The sequence below is a fragment of the Perna viridis genome, chromosome 2 (assembly GCF_037379345.1).
Source record: "Perna viridis isolate PV_CMFRI_1.1 ecotype Kerala chromosome 2, ASM3737934v1, whole genome shotgun sequence".
Lineage (NCBI taxonomy): Eukaryota > Metazoa > Mollusca > Bivalvia > Mytilida > Mytilidae > Perna > Perna viridis.
In genome coordinates, this window is record NC_142446.1 from 8,837,381 (window position 1) to 8,855,694 (window position 18,314).

Consider the following 18,314-nt stretch of genomic DNA (forward strand, 5'->3'; position numbering starts at 1 on the left):
CCAGAAAACTTCTTGCTTTTTATACTTATGCTGCTCACTATATCAACACTACGTGTGCTTTTATATGTAGTTGAATGTTTTTCCTTTAATGTTTGTTTTGCGTTGACATGTGCTTTTTTTGTTTAAAAAAATATCAATTGTCATTTAAAGCGTTCTAAAGGGTAAAGTTTCCATACTTTTTTGTATATCACATGCCGGTACTAATTCTAAATAAAGATTTCCAACAGTTTACTTCAGCTTACCGAAATTTAACTAAAAAACACCGGTAAAGTATGTGAAAGATTTGTTTTTTGACAGACCGTAGACCGCATTTTGCCAACATGAAACGGACGGACTCCATTAGGGTTCTTTATAGCCACTCATCTCACCCAGCGTGACTTTTGATGCTGAGTTTCGGGAGTTTCTTCAGTTTCTTTTCAGATTCTTTTCAAAAGCAGTCCCCCTAACTTGCATTATGTTAAACGAAAGACTTTTAAAAAAAAATATCAGTTGTCGCTCTCAACAGACTTTCTTTAAAATGCCGAACCTATTGTTTCTTTGTTTGGCCTTACAATTGATTTTCTTATCGTCTATTTTTAAACCTTTTTTTTATATTTATTAAACACACAGTGCAATTTTGTTTAAAAAATCGATTAGTTATTAAAAATATTTAATCAAATACAAATAAATTGAAACATTTCTGAATTTTGAACGTTATGAAATTAGACACCATACACGATATACATGTAGTCTTTTAAGACATCAAAATAGTTCGGAGTGAAAACCAAAGCCGCCGAAGGACGAATGACGTCACGTGTGAAAAGAGGAGGAAGACAGAAAAGTTGAGAAATGGCGACTCCACGAAATGTCGTCTGGGGGTGATACTGACCGGTCGATACCCGATTTAATACAAGAAAATTATTTTGTTACATGAATACAAGAATTGTTAAAAGAAAGGAGTTACGAAATCGGATTAATCATGGCAGCAAACATGTATAGAGTCGGAGGTACGGAAGCATTATTTTGGGAAACAGCATGGACGGACCCCACTCTTCCAACGCGGTGGAATATCGATTCTTCGTGTACATGCAATGGCATGGCTAATTGAGGATTTTATTCAGATATTTGTTTTCATGTCATAATTTATTTTGAGGACCAACTATCAAAAGTGATGAAGTGGAAATTTTGTTTTGAAATGTTTTTTTTTCTTATTAGAGGAACATTAAGGAGATTGTGAAACGGTCGGAATGACAGAACGAAGAAGTTTTCATCCATTCAGATGAAAACCAACTTAGCGGTTTTTAACTCAGTTTTAATCAACTTTTATGTTTTATGTGCATCGTTGAACGTTTTTTCGTATTTCCCTGATCTGGTAAATGCTTAAAAATTCCATTTTGATCACAGGGAAGTAAAGTATGGACTATGTTTTTACGCGGATGTTCACTACATCAAAATTAATTTAAACAAAGATTTTTTATTATTTTCTTGCAGATTATGTCTTCTTTGAAACCAGTTCAACTACCCCATATCAAATAAGGCGCATTGAAGAACTCAACAAGGTAATGCCTGTTCGTTTATTACTACGATCGAAATCTTACTATTTTTTTCAAAAGAATATAGCGGGGCCTAATTTAGGGGATAGAGGCTCGCGTGGGATATTTATTTATCTTAATGGGTGGTCACGTGTTCGTAATCGAAATGGCTTCGGCATCACACTTGTATTTTAATATTTACAGACTCCTAATGGCAATGTTGAAGCAAAGGTCATGTGCTTCTATCGAAGAAGAGATATTTCCAGTTCCCTCACCCTCCTTGCCGACAAGCATCAGAGTAAGTTCCACAAATTTTTCTCTTGGCCTTTTGTGTTACTTACATTGTGCAGTACTAGACAACGTACATTTAGATCACTTACATAGGAGACAAACATGGTGAGAACTAAGTTAGTAAATGAATTATAGTCATTTATAAGTCCTATGAATCAATATTACCACGTGGAAATAGTACTACAGATGAAAATAGTCCGTATGGGGAAAGCATGTGATTGGTTGAAAGATATTCATTGATAGGAATGGGTTGTACTTTCAGAAAATGTAAACATAGCTTTTCCCCATGTGTTACAATAATTTAACAATAAAAACTGTATTTTCTTAAAAATATGTAAGTGTATACTCCTGTTCACTTAAAAAAAAATTAACGAATAATTTGTTACGTCTAGTAATTCTTGTCAAATTGTATTTGTTGTGAATGTAGGGTTGTTACATGTATTCTAGATACATGTTGAAGCTTCATGCATATTATTAGTTGGGTCACCTGCAGTGAAAGCAGGTTTAGCAACTGCTTAACTCCATTTGTCTGTCATTCTTTAGGAGTAAAAATCTGTATTTACACATTAACAATGGGTGACTGAAAGTGGAACCTAGAACACTGCCAATATTATTCGAACTATGCACAGTGATTATATAACCATTGAAGATTTGCACCTCTTATTATGAAGAAATTTTATTATTTTTTTTGTACATTTTTAGTATGATGAACTTTTTTTGTAACTTTATGATGTTAACAGTGCCAACTTGGTATTATCTGTAACTCAAAAAGTATAAAACCAATAATATGGAGTAGGCATTGCCTACATCAGTCGGCATTGTGAGCTTAACCATACTTGAACAGTCTCTGCAAGACGCATTTAAACCCCGTAGGCACAAAACGGGGATGAGAATTTTTTGGGCAAGCGCAATGTTTTTATGAAAAAAAATTTTTTTAATAAAATGTAAGGGGAAATGTAGAATCATTTGAAAAAAAAAAATTTTCAATTGAAATGAGTAAAAATGTTGTTTTTCCAAAATTATGAACATATACATGTATTAAGAAAAAAAAAAGATCCCAGCTACTCTACCATTTTTTTTTACCTTTACCTCCATGTACTATATAACATTTTGGGGCAGCAATAATAAGCAAGGAAAAAAGGGTTAATTGGTATTCTGAGTAGGGGTGTAACGATTCCATTACCTGACCATACAATACATATCACGATACTTGATTGATAGAAGATCTCCTTTTACAATGTATGTCTCTGAATATTATTGCTTCCAATAATCAAATGACTTGTTCAAGCTTTAGTTTATGCTAGTTTCTGCCTCCACACAGAAGATTTATACTCCGCTGGTGGAGCGATAAGTCTTCTGGTTGCCATTCAAGCACATTTTTGTTTACTTTTGGTATATCTGGTCAAAAGCGATTATAGAATCAGATCAGAACGGTTGTGGTATAGATTCCCGGATAGTAGCTGGCAATATTGTGATGCACTGGTGCATCATTGCCCCCCTTATTCTGAGCTCTACTGTGAATGATTTGTTATTCTAGGTGGACTGCATTGTGGAAATCTCACATGTCTTAGAATGCTTTTGAATTAATTTTGAATGGGAAATAGGCCATAGAAAAAATTGAATCCTTTGCTACTGGTGACTATCCCCCTCATTTTTTATTGGTGACATATACTTGGATTTCAAGCAGAAATCAGACGTCCCCAACATGACAAAATGTTCCCAAGACCTTTAGCAGGTGTTAAAACCCTCAAAAGCAACAGTTGTGACTGTCAAGAAACTTGATAATGTTATTTACATAACAGACCCTATGTTGCATGTGATGGCAGAATTTCATGTTGGCGTTTGGGGCATCAATTACTTTTAATTAAAGAGTAAACCATCTTTTTTCATAAATGACTTATTTTGCCTGTCAATAGCACTTCTTTTTCAATATACAACACTAGGGAGTGTTCAAACTCGTGGATTGTTACGGTGTATCCATCTGCGCCATGAAAACTGATTTGTTCGGTGTGTCATAGTTTTTCTTTCCTCTTTCGTCTACCCCAGACTTGACTTTTTATGAGCAACTTGGCGGGTGTTTCTAGAAAAGCAGAGGACGCTTACCCTACCGGTGCATCTGGTCTATGCTCCTAGTTTTTAGTGGAGTCCGAGTTGCTCATTTCCTTTTGTTACTTTGGAAGTATGATTTAGTTACTCTGTGTTCTTTGTTGTGTGTGTCTGTTTCTGTGTTTGGTCTTTGTCCCTGGATTACATTCTTTTGATTACCGCTATAACCTTGGTTCCCTTGATTACTCGTCCAGGTGACAGAATTCCCTGAAAGTTCTTAATCCAATCACCAATTGTATACTAGTAACATGAGTCAATAATTGATTTGTCCAGCTTTAATCCAAGCCGTTGGCACAATAAAACAGCAGTTAAGACGATTAGCATGTGGTATGAATGATTGACAAATATAAAGTGAAAATCGTAAAAAAGGACATTAATCGTTGATACATGCTTCATAAATGACACACATTGAAGACATTGTAAACAATGTGTTAATTTAAAGTTTTTGAAAATAAACAACTACAATGTATATATGTGCGAGGTTTGTCAAGAGATTATTTTATACGGGAGTATACATCGGTCAGTATCAATGAAAGTTCAAAATCGTTTAACAAATTTATCATTAAAATAAAGATATATGTAGGTTATATTAGAAATGTACTTTAAGAAATGTTAACTTGAAGCATTTTTAGCAGTTGAAAATGACTAGCTGACAGGGATTGACACTAACTTTTTTATCTTGGTTGCCACCCGGGCTCCTAAGTTAAAAAATCTAGGAGCCCAGAAAAAAAGTTAGGTGCCCAGAAAATTTTTCAGAATATTAGTTTAATGTGTAATTGTTTGAAAATACATTTCTTTTCAAGAGATTTTAAAAGTATTATGGAATAAACTATTTATTTCCCTGTCTTCAGTTTATTACCAAATTGGTTCTCATCTAGTACTGTAGTGAGTACTCATAAATAAACATTTCATGAAATAGTTTTTTTTATTAATTCTTAAACAATAATGAATTAAAACTCATTAGTGATTGAAACAGTGAAACATCATCAATCTCTTCCAAAGTCAAAAAGTCTTTCAAAAACAAAGTCCTCATCTAAATCAGAATCCAACGATTTCCAGAGTCTCTAACTCTTTTATTTGTTTCATACTCTTTAGAGTACTTTCGTTTTTCTGCAGGAGATCGTTTAGTTTGTTCCTTCGCAATCGGCTTTACCCCTTCAATGTATCGCCACATTTTACCATGGTCTTTACTAACTGGTATTTATTATTTGTATTTGTACGCAAAATTCAACCAGTTGCGATTTCCGGTATGCCTAAAAACCGGAAAACAAACCCGACCACGTACCAAAATTACGGTCGCCACACGGACGACAAACAATGGTTATTATCGTCGCCCGGCAAAAATTTAAGTCACCACGGGCGACTGGGCGACTGCTAGTGTCAATCCCTGAGCTGAGGTTGCTGTTTGGTCCTTGTTTGGACAACAATTGTAACTTAAAACTATTACTGACACTGTTCGCAGTCTTGATTAAGGGCTTCTACTTTATAATTGAAATTCTTATGTACATATTATATAGATGTCTTGGGACCTGTAATTAGTTTCTTTTATTTCTGGAAAAGCCGTTCAATTATTAAAACTAATCAGAAAATAAAAATGTTACCAGATAGTCGAATAAAATTACAACAATCAATACTTTCAAAGTGTTTGTTTTATAATTATCATAAGTGATTATCAAGTTAAAAATGCAAAACTGAAATATCAAAGGACTACATTATTACTTGATAAAAATACGAAGTAATATTTCAATGTGATGTCTCCCACTCATTGGACGTAGCTGTAAATATAACACATCAACAAATGGTAAACATGTACCAAATACAAAAATTGGTGTTGCCGAATTTTTAATACAAGACTAATTTTTTTTATCTTAACTGGAGAGCTCTGAATTACCTGAGAAACAGAAACTGAATATATATTGCATCTTACAATGAATTTCCTCTTATGCCTCATTGAATTATATGACTATTACAATATACGGTCGGTGTTGGCTAGGTGGAATCTGGGTGTTAAACACTCGATAGGTCGGTGTAACACGGAATTTCACTCATGTCGGACTTAAGTGTTAAGAGAACCATTCCACTCTGAGTGTAGTGTATGAAATTAAAAATTCTTGAGGTACTTTATAGTAGCTTAGAAGGGTAATAGGACCTGGTACCACCTCTTAATGAAAGGCCAGCCTCTGTTTTAAGTTTTGTACATACAGTTATTATTCTCTTGGATTTACAACAAAAATTTTGTTGCTGTCATAGGGAATCCCATGTAATAAAGTGGTCAGTCAGCATGTGTCATAGTTAGGCCTGTATTCTAACATATGCATTTATTTGCTCTTTCCAAGGTTTTTGATGACCACTAACTTTTACTAATTGTACCCTAAAACATGCAAATCATTTCCATGTGTTATAATATTTTCAGTGCTTGAAAAGGAAATTTCTTGAATGGGCAATTTCCAGTTTTGGGATTTTTGATTTATCAAAGTACCCTATAGTACATCTTTTCTAACCTGTAAATATGTTCCTGGCAATTATTCATCTAAATAATATTCTATTATTTCTGCAAATGATTTAAGATCTAGTCTTCAAATGAATTGAATATTCAAGGGACTCCTTTTTGGATGTTTTGTAATAAATTAGTGTTTTGGGAATGAAGTTCTTGCAGTAATGTGCCAAGAAGCATTAAATGTGCTAAACAGGTTCCATTTAATACAATTATCAGTCAAAATCTCCATCCTATCATCAATATTTTATGATTAATAAACAGGAAGTGAAGAGCAGTGATTCTAACAAAATAAAATTGGTGGGAAAATCAAATTGATAAAAAGTATCTAGTTTTTAAAATCTTAATATTTTGATCAAGGAAATTATTTTCTTAAGTTGAAATTAGTACCATTTGAGTATAATTACAGTGTAGGATAATATACTGGTGAGATACTTTTGAATGAGATTGCAAATTAACTTTTGGACTGGTTTAAAAAATTGGGAAAAAGGTGAAACAGAACAAAATTTGTAAATGTGTGTAATTGGATATGATTACATTTTTAAATAGTTCTACAATTTTCATAAAAATAAAAAAATCCTGTGCTAACAGCTCATTTTTTAGGTCATCAAAAACCTTGGTTTTTGTGGAATAACTTGAATATTAGTCTGTTGATTTTCATAAAATTTTAAAAGTTCCAAACCACAAAAGGAAGATTTGTGTTGATTTTGGGGGCTATGGGCCCAACTGTTTCAGAATTAAGGGCAAAAAGAGACACTACCTCAGTAAAAGCATACAAATGTTTTGATATTGTTCAACACTATTTTATACCGCAATTGTCAGAGTGTTATTGATTTTTTTAGGTAAAGACCTGAACATTTAAAAAATTATTGTCTAAAAATGTGAACCAGAAACATGCATTCAGTGTTTTTGAAAATCTTTGGGCCTATTACCGACAGAAATCACCTTGGACCAACAGATGATGTGATGTTTGTGATGGTTTATGTGTATTAGTAGTATTTTAGGTTATTGGATTAATCAAACTGCCAATCAGAACTACTTGGTCATTTCCCCTACACTTCTGTGTAACGAGAAAGTCTGAGAAGTTCTGATTGCATAAACTGGATTATAATTAATGGTAATTTTATCTGTTGATATCTGTTTTATACGGTCCCAGTCAAAATGAAAATGTTGGTGACGAGGGGCATACGGCCTATCATATTAATGAAAGGGAGTAGCCCTTGCATTAAACACCAAATTTTATACTCTACTTGGTCGACTTCTGGTAATTTTTTTTTCAATCCTTGTTGCAACTTCTGTTGGTAGGTATTCATTTCTGGTCATTCACCACTAGATAATCCTAAACTGAGAAAAAGAAATAGAGGTTGTTCATTTTGACCTGGGATAGTTTGCTGTTGACTCCCTGGAAATAACTGGGCTGCTGAATATTTATTAGACACACATACAAAAAAAAACCCAAAACATGACCACAACATAGTCCACGATCTAAATGTAAAAGAGATCAATAATTAAAAACTGGAAAGTTGGAAACCACTGCAATGGTACTGACTTGGTATAATCATTTTCAATGGAAATCAAATGGTGGGTTAAACCAAGTCTTATTAAAAACAAAAGTATTGAATTCTTACTATGAAAAAAGGTTATAAGGCTGAAAACATACACATTATGCATGTGTAAACATAGTTTTCAACATCTATATGCAAATGTCTTTCAATACATGTATTGTATTTTGTACTTTCCTTCAAAAGTGAAGGACTGGCAAATTTTCAGTGAGATTAACAGACGTTTTCTTCTGTTAGTCCTAATGTCTGACAGAAAAAAAATCAAGAACTCAGCATTTTCCTGTTGTCCAGACAATAACTTGACTATTTGTGAATGTATTGCTTTGATACTGTATTACAAGGTGCCATACAATCTAAGGAAATCTTTGAGTAACTTTTAGAGTTAAGACTTGAACCTTTTTAAAATTATTGACCAAAAAAGGGCATGAAACAAGCATTTTTCTAATGTCCAGACAATATGGGAGCACAAAGCAGTCAGAAACAAGTATTTTTTTTTAATTTCTGGATACATGTATTAACCTGAATATAAGGGAATGAATCACTTTGAAATTGTATTACAAGTGCAAAATTTGGATTGATTAAGGAGGTTTTGACTGGAACCACTTTTGAATAAGGGGCCAAAGAGGGATCATTTTGATTCTGGTCAAATTTCTATCCTGTATCAAATAACTAAAGGCAGAAATTTAACCAGGTGAACGATTCAGGCTCCTGGGAGCCTCTTGTTTAAACTTGGCTATTGTTTATATACATATACACATTGAAGATGCTTATGTGCTTTTAAATTTATGAAGGTGACACAGATCCAGACATTTATTGGTCTTGTTTTAATTGTTTTTTTTGTTTTTTTTAAAGAAAATGCCCCTCATGAGAATCACATGAAGTGCAATATAGTATGATTATCTTATGAATTGATCTTAATAAACATGTAAGTTACATATGATAATCATACATTTTTTTTGTACATGTATGTTAGCAAGCTAAGTTTTGGATATGAGAATCATGATAATCATATGACTACCAATGTAAATTGTCATACAACAGTGTATGATTATTACATGGATTGAGCAATTTATGATTATTACCGGTACGTGTGACTGTGGATGTTGGAATTTGTTGAGTTGTCCAAGGCTCAGGTTGCTTGAAATATAAAGTTTAGGCTCATACAATTGATCTATTTGGAAAGGCATATATTCTTAACAAACCATGTGTTTTTGTAGATGACATTCACTAATTTACAGTAGTATGATTTTCTGCATTCAGTTCTTCTGATATACAATATGCTCCAGATGTTGTATTTTAGAATGAAAGCATAATTATTCTCTATGTAACTTTAAGTGAATCTCTTTTGAAACTTGAAAGTTGATATATAAGATACCTTACTTTTTTATTCATTTATTTTAGATATGTTGGAGGATAGTGACATAGAAGCAAGAGTTGAAGATGTGTCAGAAAAACAGAAGCATCAATTGAAGCATAGAGAGCTGTTCTTATCGAGACAAGTAGAAACTCTGCCAGCCACACACATAAGGGGAAAATGTGTTGTTACTCTACTTAATGAAACAGAATCACTACTCACATATTTGAATAAAGATGTATGTGCTGAATATCAAACATAATGAAAAAAAATCCAAGTAATTTAAAAAAAGTTTTTAAAACTTGAAGAGTTTCATTGTATGTTTCAATGTTGCAGATTAAAATTAGGGATATTAAGTTGATAATATTTTAAATATTCCCATATGTTTCAATATCTGGTTCATTTCACTTATAGTCTCTCTCCTTGATTTTACATGTACATAGACCAAAGGTCCATTTAAACTTGGACCATTACTTTGCACCCATTGTCAATCTTCCATGTCTGTTCACCTTTTGAATTTGTGTTATAAAATTTTATTTGGCTAGTTTTTGAAGTATATGACCATCATTTAGAAAATGGCTAATGAAGCTGAAAACTTCATGTCCTTTCATAAAAAAAATATTTTTATGAATTTTTTAAATGAGCCTAGAACTAGATTCAGTATACATGTTTATAATATAGTAATAAATATTTTCCTATTCAAATCAAAACGTTTTAAAATTTATTGCACTGTTGTTGTCTGCTAAAAAAATGGCTGAATTGGATATTGACAGGTTGTTACGAAATGCTGAATTTGAAGAAATATCACAAGAGGAGGCAAATACTGCTGTATTAAATGTTAACAGACAAGGAGTCAAAGACTTAATTTTACTACAATTTATCAAACATTCATAAATTCGTATTGCATTAGTTCAAATATTTATTATGCATCATATTTGAACTAGTGCAATAAAACACATACAACATTGTTAATTGCATTATATCCAACAAATTAGTATAATGTTAAATGAAATATTTATTACTATATAATAAAAGGGTTATTGCATGAATACTGGTGAATATTGTCCCTCGCAGAATATTATATTGCACTCTCAAGCTTGTCCTATAAAATAATATTCTGCTCGAGACAATATTCACCAGTATTCATGCAATAACCCTATAATATTTGTTAGGGTTATCCATCATTGAACTAACTGGCTTTTTGGGGTTTTTGATCCTCGAGGATCAAAACACCTTGTGTCACTGGTCTATCATTGGAATTTCCCAACTATTTCTGAACACTACACAAAAATATAGTCCTAATGTAATTCCTTTTATATCATTCAATACCTCTTTTATAACAAGTAAATATGTTTCTTGCAATTCATCTGCTCAGTAATATTCTATTATTTATGCAGAAAAAATTAAGATCTAGTCATCATATCAACTCCAGATTTGAGAGACTCCTTTTTGGCCTTGCAAGATATTTAGTAGTAAATTTACATTTAGGGAATTTATTTCTTGTATTAATGTGTCTGGAAAGATAAAATGTGTTTAAAAAAAACTTATAAGTCAAATTATCCATCCTATCATTAATATTATACCATTTATAAATAGGAAGTGAAGAGCAGTGATTTTAACCAAGTAAAATTGGCGGGAAAATTCAAATTGATTAAATGCCTAGAAAATCTTGTGTTAAGGGAATTATGTTCTTAAGCTGATACTGGTTTTTATTTAAGTATAATTGTTATGTAGGATAAATACTTTCTTAATATAGCTTTTGAATGTAAATGCACATTAATTTTTGGATTAGATTTAAAATTGGGGAAAAAGGTGAAATAAAACAAAAAATTGTAAATGTATGTGAAGTTGGATCAGTAGTATAGATTGACTTTCAGTTTATACATATTAAAAAAGTACAGTTCTTAATAGTATTTTAAATACAATGTATGATCACAATTTTATTTAATTTAGCATCTTTTAATCTTTGAAATTTTGTCCATGCTACAATTTTCACAAGAATCAATACCTGCCAGTGCTATCAGCACTTTGATTCTTTTATCAAGTGGTTATATAATAAATTGACACACGTTTCAGTAATTGACCTTATTTTACATATGTTCATTTTAATGTTATTTTTATACAACTGCAAAAAATTTGCAGTTATTTATTGGTATGGCACTGTCGTCTTTGTCCTTGTCCGTAGACACTTAGTTTTTGTGCAATTACTTGGTATTGGTTGATCTTTATAAAATTTTATATCATGGTAACGTAGGTTTCAAACCACAAAAAAGGTTGGTAATGATTTTTGGGGTTATTGCTCCCAACAATTTTAGAATTAGGGGCTATAAAACTCCATTTAAGGCATAGGAATGTCTATAACATTGTTTCACTATATTCTATACCACATTGGTCAGATTTGAATTGATTTTGGGATACAGACTTTAATTTTTCAGAAATTAGTGGCCAAAAAAGGGGTCCAGAACCCTGCATTTTCTTAATGTCTGGACAATAACATTTTTTGTCTGATTTCAAATTTTTTTTGTTGGATTCCCTATGAAAATGCCTGCCTGCTCCTTTCAATCAGAATTTAAGTGTCTCTTACAGTTTTTGAGGTATAAGGGGTCAACGGGGCAACACACCTAAATATCAATTTTTTATTTTTGTTCGCAGAATCAGATAAACCCCAAGACATTTGGTTTGATGTAATTCTCTTGAGTGGCCAGTCTGAGTGAAATTCTGTCAGTCAGGATCGTCTGACTGACAGTTTTCAGGAAGTCTGTACAGGTTAACTTAAATTTTCATCGAAATCCAAAATGTAGTTTTCGAGTTTTGACTATTTTGAAAATTTTGGCATTCCCATTTTTTCACCATTACGTGGCAGGGTATCACTTAGTGTTCCATTTACGCCCTATTTTTGTTGTTATTGTGTTATTTATTGGACCTAGTTCATACCAAAATGTGATGTTTTTCCTGTAACTAGATTTATAGAATAGAAGGATTTTATTTATAGAAAAGGGGAATTTTACAGTTTTCCAATTTAACTTGATAGTGGTTTTACTCATTGTCATGAAACTTTGGAAAATGTTTTGTTTCTACTTCTTAAGTGGTATGAATTTCTGATTTTTCCATTTCCAAGTTATTGGACTTAGTTCAGTGGCACAATAACTTTAATCGGCAACTCCTCTAAAACAGCTGAATGGATTTTGATGAAACTTGATGAAATAGATACCTTGTTACATGATGTCATTGTGCTCCTTCTATTTTGTTTTTCCATCAGAATTTCCAGATGGAAAACATGGATTTTCATTGTGGTCAAAATCTTTTGCCAAATCAAACATTGAGTCACAGTTTAATGTTCTATGAATACTTGGCCCTGTCTCTTATGTGTTTAAAAATCTGTAGTCATATCAAACTGTAACCTGTGGAACATTTCATTACTGTTGCAACTATTCTCCTTGGTCCAGGGTTTATATTTTTTATTTTCACTATTTTATGTTGCAGGATACATTTTTTTATTCTTTGGTGTATGATCCCTCCCAAAGGACACTGCTGGCAGACAAAGGTGAAATAAGAGTTGGATCAAGGTACCAAGCTGAAAGTTTACCAGCAGTTTTACTGGGTAAGAATGTTATAGACTGCATATTGTTTTGGTCATGCGATTCTCTATAGATGTTTGGTTTCCTTGAAGTAATTTTTAGTGATTGGACCTGTTTTTATTAGAATAAATTAAACTTGATTCTTACCAAAAAATGAAAGTAGGATACTGTTGCCATAGTGGGTAAAAAACCAAGCATTTACCCCAAAAAAAATCAGAATGTGTTAATTCTTAAAAAATCAATTGGTTTGTTTAAATGTATTTAGTACACATCTTGTTTACACATAAATGTAGATAATTTTCTGAAGAAAAAAAAAGATTATGTAATACATATAGAAGGGGACGCATTTTTTGTACACTTTAAGTAGCAGAAGTCTTCATGAAAATGATTTATAAATTGTTTTAAGAAATGTTATAGTAAGTTTATTTTTTAGACTGGATGAATTATGATATTCCAGTTTCCATTAGTCATTTACACTTTGCACAATAACTAAAAAATGTTGCCACCCAATTTTTTGAAACTTTGATAAATAGTTTCTTTCTATTGATACGAGCTCCCTCTTGATTTTTATTTTTATAAGTTTTTTAGTTGTACGAAAATGGGTGATTTTCTGTTTTCAGACCATAACTCAAAAACCTTGCATCAATTTTTATGTAAGCTTTCTTGCATTTACTTTACAATTTAGAGGTATGGGACTTTGTTCATTAAAAAGGGGGGATTTCACAGTTTTTGGACTTTAACTCAACAATAGTTGCTCCAATTTTTATGAAACTTTGGGAAATAGTTTATTACTATTGATGTTAGCCCTATTCAATTGTTATGAATTTCTGATTTTCTGTTTTTTGAGTCTATGGACTTTATTTATAAAAAGGGGAGTTTCCCATAATAGCACAATAACTTGATACATATCAAACAATTTTCATGAAACTTATGAACTTTTTTTTTTATAATGTAAGTTTCTTTTTGATTTTTATATATTTTTTGTCAGATATTTAGTCATATTCATCAAACTTATGTCCATATCTGCCCCATCTGTTCTGGGTTTTACCTCTGAAGGTGTATATAGTTGCACTCTGCGAAGCATTTTATTTTGTAAGCTTGCAGATATACATTTGATATTTGGTGCATTGCTTTGCTATAGCAAGTAACAGATCAAGTTCAAATTTTGTTCAGTCCATTGTTTTTTATGAGTTGTGATCGTTTGATTTGAAAATTAATGAAGACTCAACTTTACTTTATTTTGCCATGCAATATACTCAGAATGCTTTTAGAAATAGTATTTTGGAGGCACAATCTCACAATTTATTTAATCAGTATTCTTCTTTAATTATCTTTCATGATTTTTACTGTGACTTGATAATGATAGTGTACTGTAATCATTGTCACACATCAATGGTATGTTCACCAGAGAGAAAGCTTAAAGTGGTTGACACTTAAAGGTGTCTGTGTTGTTATCATTGACACATTTTTTTCTCAAGTTTCAATTTTTTTTTATAGATGAAGAGGAAGATGGAAGAAAAATGGAAGAACTTGAGGAACTTATATGGAAACCAGAAAACTGTTTAGCTGATAGACAAATAGATCAATTTTTGATCATTGCAAGGTAATTATATATGGTTACCAGCATACTGATTTATTAATTTCTCTAACATTATTGTTGTTGCTTAGTACTTAAGGGAAAATTTGTACAAAATTTGACAGGTTATAAGACATACCTCAGAATAAGCTGAATGATGTATTTTAGAGGAAAGGAATAGGGCCAACTTTCTCTACATTTTATTCATAAAAAAGTACAAACATTAATGTTACTAGGCCATTTAAATATGTCATATATCCATTACATATTGGACAATCTGGGCAATCTGGGAATCCCACAAGAATTTGAGGGTTTATTTTTTATCCACTTTTAGTCTGATCAGAAGCTTACATTGTGTCATGTGTTTAATCAATATTATCATTTTTAACTTCTTTTAACAAAACATAGGTTAAAATGAGCAATGACCCTTCAAACAGGATTGATTTCCCTTGGAGAATTATTCCGGTTTCCCTATATTCACAAGGTTAATAGGTCATAAATGAAGGAAAACATGACTGAATAAAAATCAATGTAAAGTTGGTATCTTTACCTCTAAAATTGCATTTCTACAATTTTTTTTAAAATATACAAATTTTACATTTTTGCATTTCTTTTCTGGTTAAACCATGATTTTGGTTATTGTAATTAGGGCTTTATAATTTGTTAGTTATGATGGTTTAAAGTTCTCTATACTTATGTAAGTTCTGTTAGGCTTACATGGATTAAATTATTACCAATTGTTGCTTCCATGATTCTCTCTGACAGGTTCAAAAGGCAATGATAACTGGCTAAATCTGCACAAGTTATGTCCCTTTTTAATAAAAAAATACTTATGAACTTGTAGGAGCTCTCATGCTGATTTTTTTTATACGACTGCAAAAGATTTGCAGCTGATAATGTTGTGGTGCAGTCCTTGTCTGGGAACGCTTCTTTTCTGTGTGATATCTTAGTTGTGGTTGACCGATTGTTATGATTTTAGTTTAAAAATAGGTAATTTATTAAAACTATGTAGAATGTTTGTTTCTTTTTCCCGTTTTTAACTATTCTTTTTTTTTTGTGTTCCTTATTTAATTGTGGTCAAGAAAGGTACAGCAGATTTTATATGTTTTGGACAGTTTTCAAGTTATACAGGACCAATGTTTGGCAGTGCCCAAAAATTTCAACTTCTTAATTTTTGGTCTGATTTGGATTTTTTTTCTCATTGGATTCCACCCTTTTTCAGTCGGTTTCATATATCTTCTATGGTTTTTCAAGTTATAAGGGGTCAAAGGGGCCACACCCTGAAAAAATCAACTTTTTTATTTTTGATTTTAAAAAATTTTAATTGACTTCAAATTTTGTGTAATATAGTGTCCAAACCATTTCTTGTGTCCATGATAAATTGTAAGTCCTTATGCTTATGTGTGTCAAAAACTAATATTGTGTCCATACTTCCCCCAATTGTTCAGGGTATGACCACAGCACTCGTATCATGCTTCCCTAGCGAAATTTTTTATTAGATTCATTATAAAAAACCAGTTTTGAATTAAACATCAGCTACACATTCACATCTGGGTCTTGAATATTTTATAATTTTGTCATTGAAAAGAAGGGTGAAAGCAGGTCTAATAGCCCTTGACTCCACCTGTCATGTTTTGGGGACACCAACTGAAAATGTACCAACAGTGGTTTCCAAGTATTTTTATACACCCATTTTTAAGTCTGGACATTATGATACATGTACATGTATACTGGTGTCCATCTGTCCTTCACACTTTGTACAATTACTCGAAAATGCTGCCACCAATATATTTGCAAATAAAGTGAATTGTATTTTTGTTGTTGTTGATGTGACCTCTTTTTCAATTTTAATAAATTTCCAATTTTTTGTTTTTGAGTTATGGGACTACATTTGTTAAAAAATGGGGTGATTTTCTATTTAATGGACTTAAACTCAAAGTTTGTTCAGCAATTTCAATGAAGCTTTGGTGGATTGTTTCATGACATTGATGAAAGCTGCTTATCAATTTTTGAAGATTTGTAAATTTACAATTTAGAATTATAGGACTTTACTCATAAAAAAGGGTGAATCTCATGATTTTCAGTCTATAGCTCAATAGTGACTGTACCTATCTTCTTGAAACAATTGAATTTTTTTTTATTGTATTGTTAAAAGCTCCCTTTTAATTTTTTTTAAATTTCTGATTTTTGATTTATTACTAAAAAAGGAGGATTTACTGTATTTGTGCATAATTACTTGAAAATGCTTTAAGCAAATTTCTTGAAACTATGTTGAAAAGTTTAATATTATATCCCTTGCAAACAGACTTTGGGGGTATATAGGAATCACCCCGTCTGTCTGTCCGTCAGTCCCCATTCCTTTGTAAGCACAGCTCCTCTTAAACCACTCATGGGATTTTGATGAAATTATATTGGAAGATTGAATACCATATACAGATGTGTATGAAGGAATATAAATACTGTTGGCGGACTCCAAATTTTTTTTTTATCATTTGACTCCAAATGAGATAATTCAAATTAGAGGTTTTACATGTTAAAACCGCGTAAGCACAGCTCCTCCTAAACTGCTCAAGGGATTTTGATGAAATTTGATAGGAAGGTTAAGAATCATATGTAAATGTGTATGAAGGAATATAAATACGGTGGACTGAGTCCAAAGGGAGATAATTCAAATTACGGGTTTTACATGTTACAACCTTATCAGCTCAACTCCTCCTAAACCCCTCAAGGTTATCTTTATGAACTTTTTAAGGAAGGTTGGGTATCATATGTAGATGTACATGTAGGAACATAATTACTGTCAGATGACTGCAAAGGGAGATGATCCAAATTAAGGATTTTACATGTTGAAACCTTGTAAGTACAACTCTACCTTAACCATTTAATTACTGTTGAATGACTCCAAAGGGGGACAAGAGGCTCCAATTAGTCTGAATCACTCGCTTGGTTAAATTTTTGCCTTCAAGGGCAATAACTCTTACAAGATGTTATCCGACAATTTTGACTCAAGAAGACTTTGGCAGAACTTATCATAAGGATCATTTTGTCCACCAAAAGTTTCTTTCTATCTATTAGAGTTTTCAAGATATTGGCTGAAGACTTCTAATAACATCATTTTTTGGCCTTGTAAGGGCAATAACTGTTAACAAGGAGGCGTCCCTGCAGACTTATGTAGGCCTTATCATGAAGATCATTTCAGCAATTGAAAGTTTCTTTCATTCTATCATGGTTTTCAAGATATTGGATGAAAACTGTAAAAAAAAAATTGTGTCATATTTCACCTTATAAGGGTGTTACTCTAACAAGCAGTCATACAACAACTTTGACCCAAGGAGACATTCGTGGGCCTTACAATAAAGATCATTTTGGCAATTGACAGAATTAGGCTAAACCTATGGCTAATGGTTTTGAGATACATGCGGAAAACTTCCCCTTTGTTCTATTTTAGTGACAGTGGCCATGTTTTTTGGACGAATAATCCCCTCATCAGTTCTGTATTGATTACCCTAAGGAACATTTATACCAAATTTGGTCAAGTTATGTCAGGGGAGAAGATTTTTTTTAAAGAAAAAACATTAAAAAGAGGAAAAAAACATCGAAATTGGCAATAACTCCAACATGGCTTAACTGATTAAAATTAAAATTTTCATCATGCTGAACACTTTTACCCTATGTCAGAACAGTTTTGGAGATATGTGTGTAAAACTTCTGTCTGACATTTTAGTAATTTCACTCGAAAAAATTATCAACCTGTTATCTTTTTATAGCTATCATTTACTTGGCCTTACTGAAATATTTATGACTGAAGTGTTGAATCTTGTTTGAAAATCAATTCATGGTGC

The 18,314-nt window shown here is 32.0% G+C and overlaps 1 protein-coding gene across 1 annotated transcript in view; it reads left to right on the forward strand.

Moving 5' to 3' along the window:
* Positions 1 to 774: 774 nt before the first annotated feature.
* Positions 775 to 18,314, forward strand: part of LOC148623540 (metastasis-associated protein MTA3-like) — a 41,643-nt gene continuing 24,103 nt past the window's right edge. Inside the window, exons 1-6 of the mRNA XM_088565419.1 lie at positions 775 to 986; positions 1,471 to 1,538; positions 1,716 to 1,809; positions 9,366 to 9,556; positions 12,802 to 12,919; positions 14,394 to 14,499. Of these exons, the coding sequence (XP_088421545.1) occupies positions 959 to 986; positions 1,471 to 1,538; positions 1,716 to 1,809; positions 9,366 to 9,556; positions 12,802 to 12,919; positions 14,394 to 14,499 (605 nt within the window). The 5' untranslated portion in view covers positions 775 to 958. The remainder of the gene's footprint in view (positions 987 to 1,470; positions 1,539 to 1,715; positions 1,810 to 9,365; positions 9,557 to 12,801; positions 12,920 to 14,393; positions 14,500 to 18,314) is intronic.